The 15,014-nt window shown below is 43.5% G+C and overlaps 6 protein-coding genes across 6 annotated transcripts; 3 read left to right on the forward strand and 3 right to left on the reverse strand.

Moving 5' to 3' along the window:
• Positions 1-197: 197 nt before the first annotated feature.
• On the forward strand, positions 198-2,657 carry PUMCH_002464 (uncharacterized protein; the record flags this gene model as incomplete). Its single annotated transcript, XM_063021474.1, has 1 exon — positions 198-2,657. One exon carries the CDS (start codon positions 198-200, stop codon positions 2,655-2,657), a length of 2,460 nt encoding a protein of 819 aa, XP_062877544.1.
• Positions 2,658-2,841: 184 nt separating this feature from the next.
• On the reverse strand, positions 2,842-3,225 carry PUMCH_002465 (uncharacterized protein; the record flags this gene model as incomplete). Its single annotated transcript, XM_063021475.1, has 1 exon — positions 2,842-3,225. One exon carries the CDS (start codon positions 3,223-3,225, stop codon positions 2,842-2,844), a length of 384 nt encoding a protein of 127 aa, XP_062877545.1.
• A 1,666-nt stretch (positions 3,226-4,891) lies between these two features.
• PUMCH_002466 (uncharacterized protein) lies at positions 4,892-6,685 on the forward strand (the record flags this gene model as incomplete). Its single annotated transcript, XM_063021476.1, has 1 exon — positions 4,892-6,685. The coding sequence occupies one exon, from the start codon at positions 4,892-4,894 to the stop codon at positions 6,683-6,685; it is 1,794 nt and encodes a 597-aa protein (XP_062877546.1).
• Positions 6,686-11,307: 4,622 nt separating this feature from the next.
• On the reverse strand, positions 11,308-12,510 carry PUMCH_002467 (uncharacterized protein; the record flags this gene model as incomplete). Its single annotated transcript, XM_063021477.1, has 1 exon — positions 11,308-12,510. One exon carries the CDS (start codon positions 12,508-12,510, stop codon positions 11,308-11,310), a length of 1,203 nt encoding a protein of 400 aa, XP_062877547.1.
• A 277-nt stretch (positions 12,511-12,787) lies between these two features.
• Positions 12,788-13,123, reverse strand: PUMCH_002468 (uncharacterized protein; the record flags this gene model as incomplete). The annotated part of the gene is made up of 1 exon (XM_063021478.1): positions 12,788-13,123. One exon carries the CDS (start codon positions 13,121-13,123, stop codon positions 12,788-12,790), a length of 336 nt encoding a protein of 111 aa, XP_062877548.1.
• Positions 13,124-13,837: 714 nt separating this feature from the next.
• PUMCH_002469 (uncharacterized protein) lies at positions 13,838-14,560 on the forward strand (the record flags this gene model as incomplete). The annotated part of the gene is made up of 1 exon (XM_063021479.1): positions 13,838-14,560. The coding sequence occupies one exon, from the start codon at positions 13,838-13,840 to the stop codon at positions 14,558-14,560; it is 723 nt and encodes a 240-aa protein (XP_062877549.1).
• Between the last annotated feature and the right edge of the window lie 454 nt (positions 14,561-15,014).

Here is a 15,014-nt window from a genome sequence, read left to right on the forward strand (position 1 = left end):
TAAACAAATCAATTGCCGAATTTTCGCTGCAATCGCCGAATTATTGAAGACGTGCGCCCGTAACTTTTGGGCCAATTCCGCTCCCCCCATATTTTCATGCCACCACACCAGTACATTCCCTCACCAGATCTTACATTGCCACTCACCGCATAGTGGATCCCTACTATACGCTTTTTCTTCTTAGTAATACACATACCATGACCGAGTCGAAAAAGCATTTGTTGGACGCTTCCGGCGCCGCCGAAGCCAAAGAGGATAAAACTGCCACCGCCATTTTGCGCAGAAAAAAGAAGGACAACGCCTTGATTGTGGACGACGCTGTCAACGACGACAATTCCGTCATCACCATGTCTCCTGAGACAATGGAGCTCTTGGAGCTTTTCCGTGGTGACACGGTGATTGTCAAGGGCAAGAAGCGGAAGGACACCGCGTTGATTGTGTTGATCGACGAGGAGGTCGAGAACGGAGTAGTTAGAATTAACAGATGTGTGCGTAACAACTTGCGTGTCAAGTTGGGTGATATCGTTACGGTGCACCCTTGCCACGACATCAAGTATGCCACTAGAATCTCCGTCTTGCCAATCCAGGATACCGTGGAGGGTATCACTGGTTCTTTGTTCGACGTGTACTTGAAGCCATACTTCGTAGAGGCATACAGACCCGTGCGTAAAGGCGACTTATTCACAGTCAGAGGTGGTATGAGAAAGGTCGAGTTCAAGGTTGTCGAGGTGGAGCCTGATGAGTATGCCATTGTCTCTCAAGACACCATCATCCACTGTGAGGGTGAGCCAATCAACAGAGAAGACGAAGAAAACAACATCAACGAGGTTGGTTACGACGACATTGGTGGATGCAAGAAGCAAATGGCCCAGATCAGAGAATTGGTCGAGTTGCCTTTGAGACACCCTCAATTGTTCAAATCCATCGGTATCAAGCCACCAAAGGGTATTTTGATGTACGGTCCTCCGGGAACTGGTAAAACCATCATGGCTCGTGCTGTGGCCAACGAGACTGGTGCTTTCTTCTTCTTGATCAATGGTCCGGAGATCATGTCGAAAATGGCCGGTGAATCCGAATCCAACTTGAGAAAAGCTTTCGAAGAGGCCGAGAAGAACTCTCCTGCCATCATCTTTATCGACGAAATTGACTCTATTGCTCCAAAGAGAGACAAGACTAATGGTGAGGTTGAGAGAAGAGTGGTTTCGCAATTGTTGACGTTGATGGATGGTATGAAGGCCAGATCCAATGTCGTGGTCATTGCCGCCACCAACAGACCTAACTCCATCGACCCGGCCTTGAGAAGATTCGGTAGATTTGATAGAGAGGTTGATATCGGTGTTCCAGATGCTGCTGGTCGGTTTGAAATCTTGAATATTCACACTAAAAACATGAAATTGGCTGATGATGTCGACTTGGCAGCTATCGCCTCCGAGACTCATGGTTTTGTTGGTGCCGATGTCGCCTCATTGTGTTCTGAGGCTGCCATGCAACAGATTCGTGAGAAGATGGATCTCATTGATTTGGATGAAGACACTATCGATGCCGAGATTTTGGACTCTTTGGGTGTTACCATGGATAACTTTAAATTTGCTTTGGGCAACTCTAACCCATCTGCATTGCGTGAGACTGTTGTCGAGAACGTCAACGTCACTTGGGATGACATTGGTGGTTTGGATGGTATCAAGAGCGAGTTGAAGGAAACCGTCGAGTACCCAGTCTTGCACCCAGACCAATACCAAAAGTTTGGCTTGGCACCATCTAAGGGTGTTTTGTTCTATGGTCCTCCCGGTACTGGTAAGACCCTTTTGGCTAAGGCTGTTGCAACCGAGGTTTCTGCCAATTTCATTTCCGTCAAGGGTCCAGAGTTGTTGAGTATGTGGTACGGTGAGTCAGAGTCAAACATCCGTGACATCTTCGACAAAGCTAGAGCTGCTGCCCCCACTGTCGTGTTTTTGGATGAGTTGGACTCCATCGCCAAGGCTAGAGGTGGATCGCATGGTGATGCCGGCGGTGCTTCTGACCGTGTTGTCAACCAGTTGTTGACTGAGATGGATGGTATGAATGCAAAGAAGAACGTGTTTGTCATTGGTGCTACCAACAGACCTGACCAAATCGACCCAGCGTTGTTGAGACCAGGAAGATTGGATCAATTAATTTACGTGCCATTGCCAGACGAGACTGCAAGATTGTCTATCTTGCAAGCTCAATTGCGTAACACTCCATTGGAGCCATCGTTGGACTTGCGTGAAATCGCCAAGATCACTAACGGTTTCTCTGGTGCTGATTTGTCTTACATTGTGCAAAGATCTGCCAAGTTTGCTATCAAGGACTCCATCGAGGCCCAGATTAGACGTGCTAAGACCGAGGCACAAGAGGGAGGTGATGTTGAAATGACTGACAAGGTCAAGACTGAGGAAGAGGAGGAAGAAGAGGACCCAGTCCCATTCATCACCAGAGCTCATGTTGAGGAGGCCATGAAGACCGCCAAGCGTTCCGTTTCAGACGCCGACTTGCGTAGGTACGAATCGTACGCACAACAACTACAGGCTTCTCGTGGCCAATTCACCAACTTCAGATTCTCCGAAAACGCAGAGGGTGGTGAAAGCACTGGTGCTGCCTTTGGGGCCGATGCCGAAGATGATGACTTATACAGCTAGATAGGAATAGCCTGAGATGAAAGAATAATCACATGTGAACTTACTTGACTTTTACTGTAGCATTATGGAGAGGGTTGTGCACCTCGAAGAATTTAGTGGTCGCCCTCCATACGACTGAGATCATCCAGAAACGACAGTGTGTACAAGCAAACTAAAAATATCAAATTGCATTCAAACTATACATCTAGATCTTAACACCAGCCATGGGCTTGGCAATACGCACAGCGATTCCAGCAGGGTAGGCCACAATCGAGTCGATGTCCCAGATCCCCTCCTCGTAATAAATATCTTTCTTCAAGATCTCGGCAATTTCCTCCTTGGACTCGGCCATCATGTGAAACGTGGAGCCAGCAAATTGGGTTTTCTCCACATCCTTGTAGATGGCACCGGCAGCGGTGAACACACCGGCGTTGACGGCGTCTGGAATGGCAGCCACATGGCGAGGACGCACGGCTGTTCTGTCAGCACCTGGCTTGTCAAAGATAGTCACAGCCCACTCAATTTTGGCCATTTTTGTTGCAATTGATCTGTAAAATGAAAGTGGTTTTAAAGCACGAGAAAGGAGCATGGGGTAAGATACGGCCCCATACAGTATACAGTTGTAGACGTTGAATGAGGAAGTAGTGAGTATTGGATGGTGTTGAATAAATGTTTAAGTTATGTACATTGGTTAAATCATTTGCAGAATTTTTTCACCTTTGATTTTTATGGTGTCACCTATTTCCGCTGACAGATTTCCGTTTGGTGATTTCCGTTTGTCAATCTGAATTGGCTGGAGAAATTTTTCGCCAGAAGCGGACCTCAATTGAAATAGAGAGGAATAAGTAAGAAGCTTGACAATGAATATTCGTGGAGATAAGTATATCAGATCACTTGCACTTGTAGGTAGTGAGATCAGTAGATAGTATTCCTACGAGAGTGCACTTTCACCAATCCGATGACTCAAAATATAAATATTTAACATCTGAATGCGATACTACTGTGGAAGTCCGAGAGAGATAGATCATTACATTTTGCTGGTGTTATACCTTTTAAAATTTTGACTTACGGTTGCGGCCATATCAAGTGGAAAATACTGTTTCCCGTCCGATCAACGTTAGTCAAGCCACTTAGAGCCACACTGAGTAATGCAGTGGGAGACCATGTGTGAAATTGTGGTGCTGCAATCTTTTTTCGCACCTATGTATGTGTTTATTTTTAATGAACTACAACGGAGAGCTGTTTCTTAGAATGGTTTTATTGATTTACCCCAAAGTGTGGATGCTCTCTTTTATTCCTTTGATTAAGGTCATCAGGAAACCTTCGCAAGGACCCCACAACAACAATTTTTTACGCATTAAGAATGACATGAATTTGATAGCGGATGTGAGGTTGAACTTTCATGAGTATTGATACGTATTCTCGGTCACTGTTTTAGTTTTAAGCTTTGTATTCCCTATTCTATAAAATCGAATGTAGATAGCAGTTATAATATCCTTAATTGCCCCACTAGTGAGCTCGAGAGATACCAGTGAGCCATCTCAGGCCTTAAGAGCTGTTATTGTCGTTCTCTATATTATCTAGGCCCATGTCTTATCCCAGCTTCAAAGCGATCTTGATTTTCTTACAACTCAGCGGTACTACAGCATGAGGTACCAAATAGAGGTCTGATGATAATGAAATCTTCGACAACTATTTTTACATTTATATATAATTCAACAGACTTGCGCAGTACAATAGTTAGCATACGTATTACATCCAACACACAAGGGTTTGATTCGAACCCAATCTTGTATTTTCTTTTCTGATCGCTACACCAAAGTAAAGCAAATATTCTCAATTGTGGTATACGAGAGACTGATTTTAATCTTAGTGCCGAGGAATGATACCTGAGCCGTGATTGCTTCCATAGAAGGGGAATCAAGCATCGCAAATTGTACGACATTCAGAAGTACCTTCAGTATTTCTTTCAATAATTTATAATATAAATCCAGGTCCTGCTAATCAAGGTAATAGTATTGCTCCTGTCATGTGTTCAGTATGTGGCGCCTGGTTCTGGTCTGCATTCTGAAACACTCCGTGAACACACTCTGAAACACACAGTGTTCCGCCCAAATATAAGAAAGACGGAACTCATATACGTTCATCTTTTTTACACCCATAATTCTTTCAATCTGGTACTGGTACATTCAAGACGTCTTTGTGATTGAGTGAGTCTGTGTTGATTGACTTCCCGATTGTCGCTGACCGCCGATATGTCTGAAACACCTCTGTCTCAATCAGCGAAAATGAGCTTGAAAGATTATTTGAAAATGAAAAATTCTGAGGATCTTACTGAAGCGTGCGAATCACTTGGTTACATTAGCAAAACCATTCATGGAAACATGAAGATGTACACTGTTGAGGAGTTTTTCTCATGTGAACTTGAATACTCTTCTATTTTGGAATACTTGCAGGGAGAATTGGATAATTTTGAACCAAAATTCCAAAACCCAAGTGATGTAGCAAAAAAAGCTTCTCATCTGTTATTGACAGCAAAACGAAAAGAATTCGAACAGATCGTCAAGAACCATCAGAATCTTTCGATAGGAAGAAGAAACTGCGCAGCTAGCAATATTTTCAAATATTCTGAAGTCTTGAAATCAACTGAACATCATCGAATTCAATTGATGGATGTAAACTTGGACAGCACGAGTTTCATTGACGAGAGACAAAGAAGCGCCGGAAACCCCAACTTCGAGAGCTCCCAATCAAATGAGAAACGGAGAGATTTTAGAAGGGCATTGAATGAAGAGGACGCGATGGCCCATAAATCCATAACTGCGCTTTTTAAGAAGCTCGATATTATCTGTTTATCGAGCTTGAACCAAGTTATGGAGAAGCATTGCAATACTTCCAAATTCTTGTTGGAGATTGTAAGGGATGCCAGAACAAAAAGGTTGGCCACAACAAGTCCTCTCATCTCCGAAATTGTAGAGAAGTGGAAATGGGAAACCATCGCAGTTGCCTACGAGTTGTATGCCTCCGAGACGCCTGCGGCCTACAAATCTTCGACAATTTTGTATTACATCATTGGTTTTGTCAACTTTGCACGAATGTTTGGACCTGGCGCTTTATCATGGGTTTATTATTTCTTTCATTATAACCGGTGCTGTCGGGCAGCTATATTTTTGGAGAAGCTCCTTGTTGAAGTTGAGCCATACAAAAGCGAGGCGTTTTCTGAATTCAATGTTCAGAACTATACTTCTATGGCATTGTGCGAAAACACTGAACATTCAAAGCTATCCACAGAGGTCTTGGATAAGCTACTTGACTCTGATGTGAAAACATATAATGACTTTGTGGCCCCTGATCTTTCTCAGCGGGAAATCGCGTTTGAGAGGATCCAGAAAGAATCTAATAAGATGAAAGCTGTTTCCACTAAATTTGAGAGGGATATCATAGAGTCAAAAATTTCGAGCAGCAACTCTTGGAATATGCTGGTCTGGAATTTTGATTTATCCGTCGAACCTCATGCAACAATCATGCAGAGTCAAATTGATAGGTTGATCTCCCTGAATAAGCAAATTGGCTGCAATCGTTTTTCAGAAAAAAGTTTGCAAATGCCTGAATTCTGTAGCCATCTCGAATTTGTTCGTTGGCAAAACAGCGAGGTACCCAGGCAATTGTTGAGGTTCAAAGTAAACTTCATCCATCGACGCGACGCTATCTCACTGAATCTCCGCCATCAATATGTTCTGGAGTATATTCGGTGTCGAGCTGCAGCTGTCATGGATTTTTGTTCGAGGATAGTTTTGTGGCTGTATCCCATCTTCTCCGGTGTGTTACAGAAGGCAAACGAGATAAAGAAAAAGACAAATCCTAGTGAGATTGAGTGTCTTCGCCTCGAGTTCTCCAAGAGTTCTGCCCCCTTCTTTTCTTGGCTGATTATCATTTTTGGGGGAACATTCTGCCTTGCTTTAATTGTTAGTAAGGGGGTAATGTTTGTTAGAACCTGTATTCCCTGGTTCAGGAGGTACTGGAGACATGAGCCTCTTTTGCCACAATAAGGATTCCATCCGCTCTTGTGAAACTTGGGCTTATAATTGAAATCAGACCAAGTGTATTCACATAATTACTATTTAATAATATTTTTTTTTATTCCAGAGGACAGAAAAATGTCCTTTCTTCAATGTAAGACATAGCGATAGTTTAATATCCTAGCTTCGAGTCTGCTTCCCCAGATACAGGGAGCGCTAGGAGGCGATGAATCTAACATGGTCCAAAACTGTTGGGTAACTCGTAGAGTACTATTTTGTTGTTTGTTTGATCTGAATCTCTGGGTATCAATCTTTGGTCATGTATTCTCTCAATTTGTTCTCTAGTCAGACAACCTATGTTAGTTGCTCTATACAACCGACCATAGATAGCCCTATTTAAATTTCTACCTGACTTACTAACGAGATGTTGGCTGGTCCTCGTATGCCCAATTACCAGGCCAATAGAGACATGACACCTTCTGTGGTCTATAGTCGTGATTCAGAATTCCTCATTCGTTGTGTCTTGCCCAAGCGTCATTTCCAAAGCTTATCTCGATATCCTTAGTTCGGAAATCTAGCGACAATTCTATACGAGGTGCCAAATAGATTTTGTGCCATTTTTTTGATAAGGACCAAAATGATGTCACACCCTTCATCGCGGAAGGAGACGCGACTGGCGACCATTAAAATGAATCCCAATTTAGCGAAGTCACAATCTACGAGTGAATGGTGCTCAAGTTAAGACATAAATCCAGTTTTGGTTGATTTTTACAGCTTTGAAGTGTATTTCCACCACTTGCAATACCCATACTAAGGCCTCTCGAGTCCAAAAGTACACTTTGTATAGACTCGGCGTTCTCGAGATTTTGTTAAACAGGAGGGTATCCTATGTAGTTTGAGCTCTTAAACAACCCTGCCCAAGAATTGTTTAACTCTTCTTTGATTTCTTATTTTCTACTTGAGTCTTTTGCACCCAAGCAGAGCTGGCATAACATACAGGTATGAAACAATCGGACGCAGGAGCCACTTGCAGGCAGAAACTGCTATCAGTTCCTCGACATATATACTTGGGCGATTCTCTTGTACATTCCATCTGACACAAAATAAGTTCTTTCCGGAATGGTTTCCATCATGGTTTCCTTGGTGTCTTCGATTTTCATTTGCAGTGTGCTATGGTATGCTTCCCGTACTTTCATCCGCAAATTGGACGAACGTTTCATGTTTCTTTCGAGAAAGCCCAGAAAATTTGAGTACAAACGCAACTTGAAAGGTACTCGGTATCTTGTGATGAACGGGTGCTCTGCAGTTGGAAGAGCAGCCTTGCAAAACTTGGCAGACAGAGGCGCCTCTTTGCATTTGATCCATTCTCCTAAGGAGGAGATCATTTACAATGATTTGGCAGTCAACTTGAGGAAGAAAGCCAAAAAGTGTACCATTGTACTCGAGAGATGTGAGTATCTTCTGAGATCATCTCTTAACAAGCTTTCAAGGAACTTCTCTGAATCGGCGATTTATTTTTCTAGCTTCTTGTATTTCCCAACAGAGGGTGGTTCTATAGACTCAGATTTATGGGATATGTCCTGTTTCCTTCGGTCGCTGAACCTAGCTTTGGACTTGGATTTAAAAAAACCAAATCCACGTGTCGTATTTGCTGCAGAGTTTGGTGGTCATCCCAATCGCCGAGATGAAACGTATGACGCGGTCTTCACTGAATTGGAAGATTGGCAAGATTTTGTTTCGTATCACGTTTGTCCGTTGCCTGCACCAAAAGTGGCTTTTGCAAATACAGGGTGTATCTGGAATGACTCACAGTTCTCTTTTGCTTATACGCTTCATTGGCTCGGTCACAAGATGAACGTTCATATGTCATGTCATCAAGGAGAGAATTCCGTGATACATGCATTACTATCAAAAGAGAAAGAATCAAAGGCGGATGGGGTATATTTCGTCAATGATAGCGAGTGGTGCACAGCACCTCACTTTGAGAGGGTGGACTTGGCAGGAAACAAGATTGTTAACTACCAACTTAGAGTTACACCTGAGCTTGAAGAATATCGTGGAAAACCTAGAGAAGTCTACATCGAGTATTGCAAAAAGAAATTCCGTGAGGAAAAAATTGCCCGGCGCAAGGAGTTAGGATTGCCGGACTGGTTTGATTATGAAACAGAAGACGCTGATCCGAAAGGTTCAGTCAAAGGAGTTCATCAGCCCGAAGATATTCTGAGTGTTGCTGCTACAAACAGTAGCAAAGACTCGAAACCTAGCCTTGTTGAAATTACTACCATTGACGAGAAAGACTCGAGCAAAAGCGTCCCATCTCAAACACTGGCTGAATCGAGTGGTCAGCTTGAGGCCCTTGCTTCTTCAATCACGAGAATTGAGAAGACTCTCGTTGAAATGAACTTCAAGCCGGAGTTAGAAGCCATCTGTTTGTCAATCAAGAGGATGGAGAGGACTCTTCTTGAAATTAGCCCCAAGCCGGTGTCTGAGGCCTCGATGGCAAAAAAGGAGAAAGATCCTGTCTCCTTTTCAGGAGAGGAGAAGAACTCAGAAGGAGATGTACAAAACATTGTCCCTTCTCTGGAGTTGGTTGATCACTCTGAAACGCCTGAAGATGTTTCTGCTCAAGAAGTTGACCAAAAGCTTAATTTAGAACCAGCACCAACTCTTACGAGTTCCGAAACTCGGATGTTACTGTCAACTCTGCCTCAATTCAAGCCTAGGCTCACAGCTGTTTAACAGTGACTCAACAACAGTATGTGGCTATGGGCTGCGGATTACTCGAGCGCTGAACCATAAAGAGCAAAAGGTAAATATTATAATACAAGCTAACTCAGAAGTCTTTTACAAATCGAGCAAAAATGTAGTGTCATGGATTAGTGACGTCTCTCAGCATGTGGGAGAGGTTAGGCAGAAATAGAAAATCGAATTAGCGCTTAAAAGCTCAGATGGACGCGAAGCTCATGTTTCGATTCAATCCATGTAGTTAAGAGGTCAGTCGTGTCTCCCGTTCAATCATCATTCGTCCTGAACCACATTGAGTATTGCAGGTGGAGCCCAGTGGGAGATTACTTGTGAAATTGTGTTGCTGTGGTCTTTTTGCTCTTTTTTCGGAATCACCGTTCATGTAGAAACACCTTCTAGCTAAGCTCGATATGTCACCTTTATGAAGTGTAAGCTCGACTTATTGGTTCGCTCTTCGTTTAACCAAAGTGCCACCAAAACAGATTTAGGATGCTTCGTAGAAACACACCAATGATATGAGTGTATTGATGCCTCATAGAATCGAGTCAAAAAAAAAGCAAATGTAGGAGAAGCCAGAAAGTCGAAGAATAAACATGTTGATTCTCCTCATATCTAACTACCTATGCCCATCCTGGTTCCACTCATTCTACTCCAATACTTTCAAACTACAAATACATTCATTTCCTTTTATATTATGAAACAACCGACAGCGCAGTGCTGTCTCATGCAAATATTCAACGTAATGACAACGCAAGATGGCTTAGGCTGTGCTTCGCCATGCCACTACACCAGAACAAAACCCATGGAAACAGCAGATTCATGCTGTCTCCCTTCACTCCCTTCAACTCTACGAACCCCGTCTCAAATTCATCTCTAAATGTCCAGCTTAGTTCTCCAAAGGAGCAAAGTATCTGATTCTCTCCCTTCTAGGACCCAACTTATCAGTCTTGATACCAGCACCGAACTGGTCGCCCAAAGGCGAGTGTGTTGGGATAACGGTCTGAGGAACAACATCACTGCGACGGTTCAAGAACCGTCTTTGACCAATACCTCCTTTGTCTTGAATGAAACTCTTCACAGAGGAAATCTTGTACTTTCTCAAGTAGTCCTCGTCTCTGAGCTGAGGACGCTCCTCTACAAACTTGTAAGCGGCAGTCTTGACCACAGGCTCTTTGGAACTACGGTAGAAGTATAATGCAGCACCGCCCAACAAGGCGAACCCAATGACTTTGGTGAGGTCGATCTCGGTTTGTGGTGATGGGGTTTCGTGGGGGGCAGAGTAGAATCTTTTGCCGCTGATGCGGGTGGCGGTACGGGTAGCACCACGGACGGCTCCAAACATGATGTGTGTGATGTGTTTGGGTTATGAAAGCAACTGGGGTATAGTGTTTCTGCTAGTTAGGCGTGTAGTGGGAGCAGGAGAGGTGGGAGCCAATGAACGGTGGGGGTATTCTCACCCTGGTCACGTGGGCACAGACTGGTGATTGCGAGGCTGGATGCCTGGTGAGGAATGGGTGCAAAATATGAAGAATGTGGGAGGAATAGGTGCGGTTGATGAATTGTGAGGATTCTTTTTTTATTTTAATTTCATTGTGGTTTTGTTATGGTTTTGTTATGAGTTCTGTGAAATTGTTCGTGTTTGCTGCATTAGGGCCTTTCTAGTCAAGAACATCAAGTGCAATAGGCAGAAATAATATTTGGAAGAACTAGAAGACGGCTCCTCGATGGCAGCAAAATTAGCAAGAGAGCAGGCAGATTAATCCACGAATTTGGTGTGAATTTCCCGATCTGGTAGCCTGCCTTAAAAGTCAATATGGCGTCCAGTCTTTCTCATCTACACCCAGGTTAACATAAAACCATTAACTTTTATAAATACCCAAATCTAATTATATCCTCCTCTAATTTATCTAGCTGAGGATTCCGGTTGAGCGTGTGGAGCGACGCTTTTGACGCCGTGTCTTCAATACAAGGCGCACCACCCATCCAAAACATGCCAAGAAGGCAAGCGCAACAGTGATTTTTACAGCTTTCATGAACTTTGACCAGCACCTTCTGACAAACGTGGCATCTGGATCACCATACTTCTCTAATCTGCGAGCGCGTGCTCTCTGTTGAACCCGATCCTCAGTAAGCTTCATACGGCGAGCAGACTTTCTTCTTCTTTGATGCTTATTCCGGCTGTCTGTTGGTACATCTTGAGGCTCCTCGACTGCTTTTTCTGCATAGCGTTCCACTTGATCAGGCGAGTCGATATATACATCCTGGTCAGACTCGAACAAAGCGTGGACAGTGTTGCCTAGAAGCTCAACACTCTCAGAAAGCTCTCCTGTCTCAGCAGAGAATCCCAAGTATCTGGTCCGAGGAAGATCAACATCGTAGATTGTAAAACACTTGTGCCAATTATCGAATTCATCAGGATTGTAGTTAAATTGGACGGAGAGATATCCATTCTTCAAGTACAAAAGTTTCATTTTTGTTTTCCCTGAGTTTGGATTTAGCAAAGACTTGGCAGTACAGCCGCCGAGCTGAGTGCTCAAACCGTCGTCATCTTTATTGTATTCGGAGCCGCCACGACTGAACTGAGCACTGACGTATGGGAAATGGCCAGTGGGGCCATTGCGAAATGTGTCGATGAAAATTCCAAGACCATTGAAGTTGCTGCGTGCGCCAAAAACTTCGCCAATTGAAGATGGCTTCTCTGTGAGCCAGATCGCCATTCCATCAGCGCTGAGCTTGGATGCAGCATGAATATGGAAAGTCAATTCCATTTCGAAAGACTCGGCATCAAAGCTATTTTTGTTGAATAGTAAGCCCGCTTGGTGTGGCTTGTCACTGGTCAAGGCAACATAGTTGTAGTTGTCTATGACCACATCTCCAGCGATATTCCAATGGGGAGATCTCAAGGTGTTCAGATCCAAAAAGGGCAAATCGATTCTTTGCGTTTCCAACTCGACTCGACGAAATTCAGATCCTACATCGGCCAGATCGGACGTTGTCTGCCTGGGACTGAATAACCCGAAAAGGCCGCCAAAAAGACCTTTCCACAAGAGATATAGTAGGGCCAAAAGCGTGATGCCAAGGTATGCACGAGTGCGCAAAGCAAGCGTCATTCTTGTTTTGCAAATGGATTTTTCAGATGCGAAAGTGTTTTAGAAACGGCAGGATTAACACTTCACAAACTATTAATTCAGTTCATCTAGCAATAGACAGGACCTGAGGCCGATCCGGGCAAGTACACAAGAACCAAAGGCGATGTGAGAAAGGAGAAGAAAAATCGTATGAAGAAATGAAAAATGTACAGATCTCTACATGGACTCAAAAGTGAAATATCTATTTACCAATTTATTTCGTTCCTATAGCCTATCTTAAATATATATACATTGTCGCTCACTTTCCGAACACAACCGTTCTCATAGCAGAGAGCCAGGTCTCCTTCTTCTCGCCCTTGATTTCAGACATGATTCTGTCGTAGTACTGTGGGTTACCCTTGGGCTTCAAAAGCTTGTCGTCGAGTTTGTAGTAGTTCTTGTACTTGTCGTTGACCAAGTCACGAAGAGCGATGTACTGAAGCTTCAAGTCCTCTTCGGGAGTCTTCTCAATAAAGGCAGCGTCCAGGAATCTGGCGATCTGGACGTCTTTGAAGGAAGCGTAGTGCTTTATTCTGTCCTTGGGAAGGGTTTTCAAGACCGAAAGGATTCTTTCTGCGAGCTCAGCTTTGGACATTGGAGATCTATGTGGTGTAGACAGATGAGTATATCGCAGTGTTCTGGGGTAAAGGGCGATAAGATGCAATTTACATTCAGAGGTTTGTTTTCCTTTGGAAATCAGGTCAATGATAGGGAATTATAGTTAATGTGTAGAGCTTTGTTTCGCTTGAATTTTATCTTGTGGAATTTGGTTGCATGACGGTTTTGTATCGAACAGAATCAATAGTCGAAACAACGTGATATGAGGAAGTTTCCACCTACAAATCCATCTTGAATGGAAAATAGAATGTACTATGATTGATATTGTTCTGCGCGAATTGTTCGGGGAGACCTTGCTTTCCACTTTCATGGTCCTTTAGTCAAATGCACATTCAATTATTGTCGCCGTTCACTCAATCATGGTTAAGATCAAGATCGTTCTTGTTCAATTTTTTTTCGCCCATTCTTAATCCGGGAATTCCCATAAGTATGAATCTTTGAACGTAATTAAGAGCACATTGTCTCCTTTGTTCATTCACGCATGGATGTCGGCCGAAAACCAAACAACCAAGCAAATTTCAAAGAAGAATTCAAACAAATACATCATAACACAACTAAAGATAGCCCTGATTAATTTTCGTCATCTTAGCTTCGTTCTACGTACGTATATTCCCTTTCTACACTTCCCACGTGACACAGACTTGTATAACCTTACAGGGTCTGATCCAATTTTCCACTGCCATATACTACAATGACTAAACACACCCCTAGACTCATCTTTGTTCGTCATGGACAGACAGTCTGGTCCAAATCCGGTCAGTATACCTCAGTCACCGACTTGGATTTGACACCATTTGGAGTCAAGCAGATGAGGAATACTGGTAAGCATTTGATCGGAAGCACGCCTTTCCAAATGATCAAGCCCAAAAACATTAAGTTGATTTTGACCTCTCCTCGTCTTAGAGCCACTCACACCGCCGATCTCCTTCTCGAAGGTGTGGATGAATCGGCTAAACTGGAGATCCCAGTTGTCATTGATGAAGACTTGAGAGAATGGGAGTACGGCGATTACGAGGGTCTCAAGACCGACGAGATCATTGAATTGCGTAAGCTGAGAGGACTCGATCAGGACGGTGAGACTTGGAACATTTGGAAGTTCGGATGTGAGAATGGTGAGCAGCATGAAGACGTCACAGCCCGTCTTGACCGTTTAATCAGAAGAATCAGAAAGGTGCATGCACAGGCTATCGAGGACAATGTCGAGTGTGATGTCATTGTAGTCGCACATGGCCACATCTTGCGTTGTTTCGCCGCCAGATGGGTGGGTCGTCCAATTGACAGAAACCCTCAATTGCTTTTGGATGCCGGTGGTGTTGGTGTGTTGAGTTACCAACATTGCAACATCGAGGAGCCTGCCTTCTATATGTCCGGTGCCTTTGTTGTCCCAGTTGAAGAGGTGGAGGATGAACAGTAAGTATTTTAATTTTAACCAAGACTGCAGAATCTAAAGTAGGTTTCGCCTTGTATTTTCGGGAATTATCACGAATACAAAAGCATGAAATCATTCAAGAACATATCATTGGATTCGGAAAAAGGCCAATTCCACATCAATATTATTTCTAGATCATTGAATCGCATCTCGGTTACAAAATGATCCGCGCTCATACTACAACAGTATTACCGCGGCACTGCACACAACGTGAAACGTCCCGACTATGCATCATGTTTGCAGCCACTATGTGGGGTAGCTATGGCTACTTAGCTTGGTCAGCCACCTAATACATATAAATAGAGGCAAGGTGCCACCGAATACACAAAAACACACAAACCACTTCGTTTTTATTACGAATCGTGAATTTATTTTGATAAAGCACTCACTGCCGCTTACTCAAGTGCAAATTCTCTATTACAAATCGATCTCGCTGAGC

Source organism: Australozyma saopauloensis, chromosome 3, assembly GCF_035610405.1.
Source record: "Australozyma saopauloensis chromosome 3, complete sequence".
In the NCBI taxonomy this organism is placed as follows: domain Eukaryota; kingdom Fungi; phylum Ascomycota; class Pichiomycetes; order Serinales; family Metschnikowiaceae; genus Australozyma; species Australozyma saopauloensis.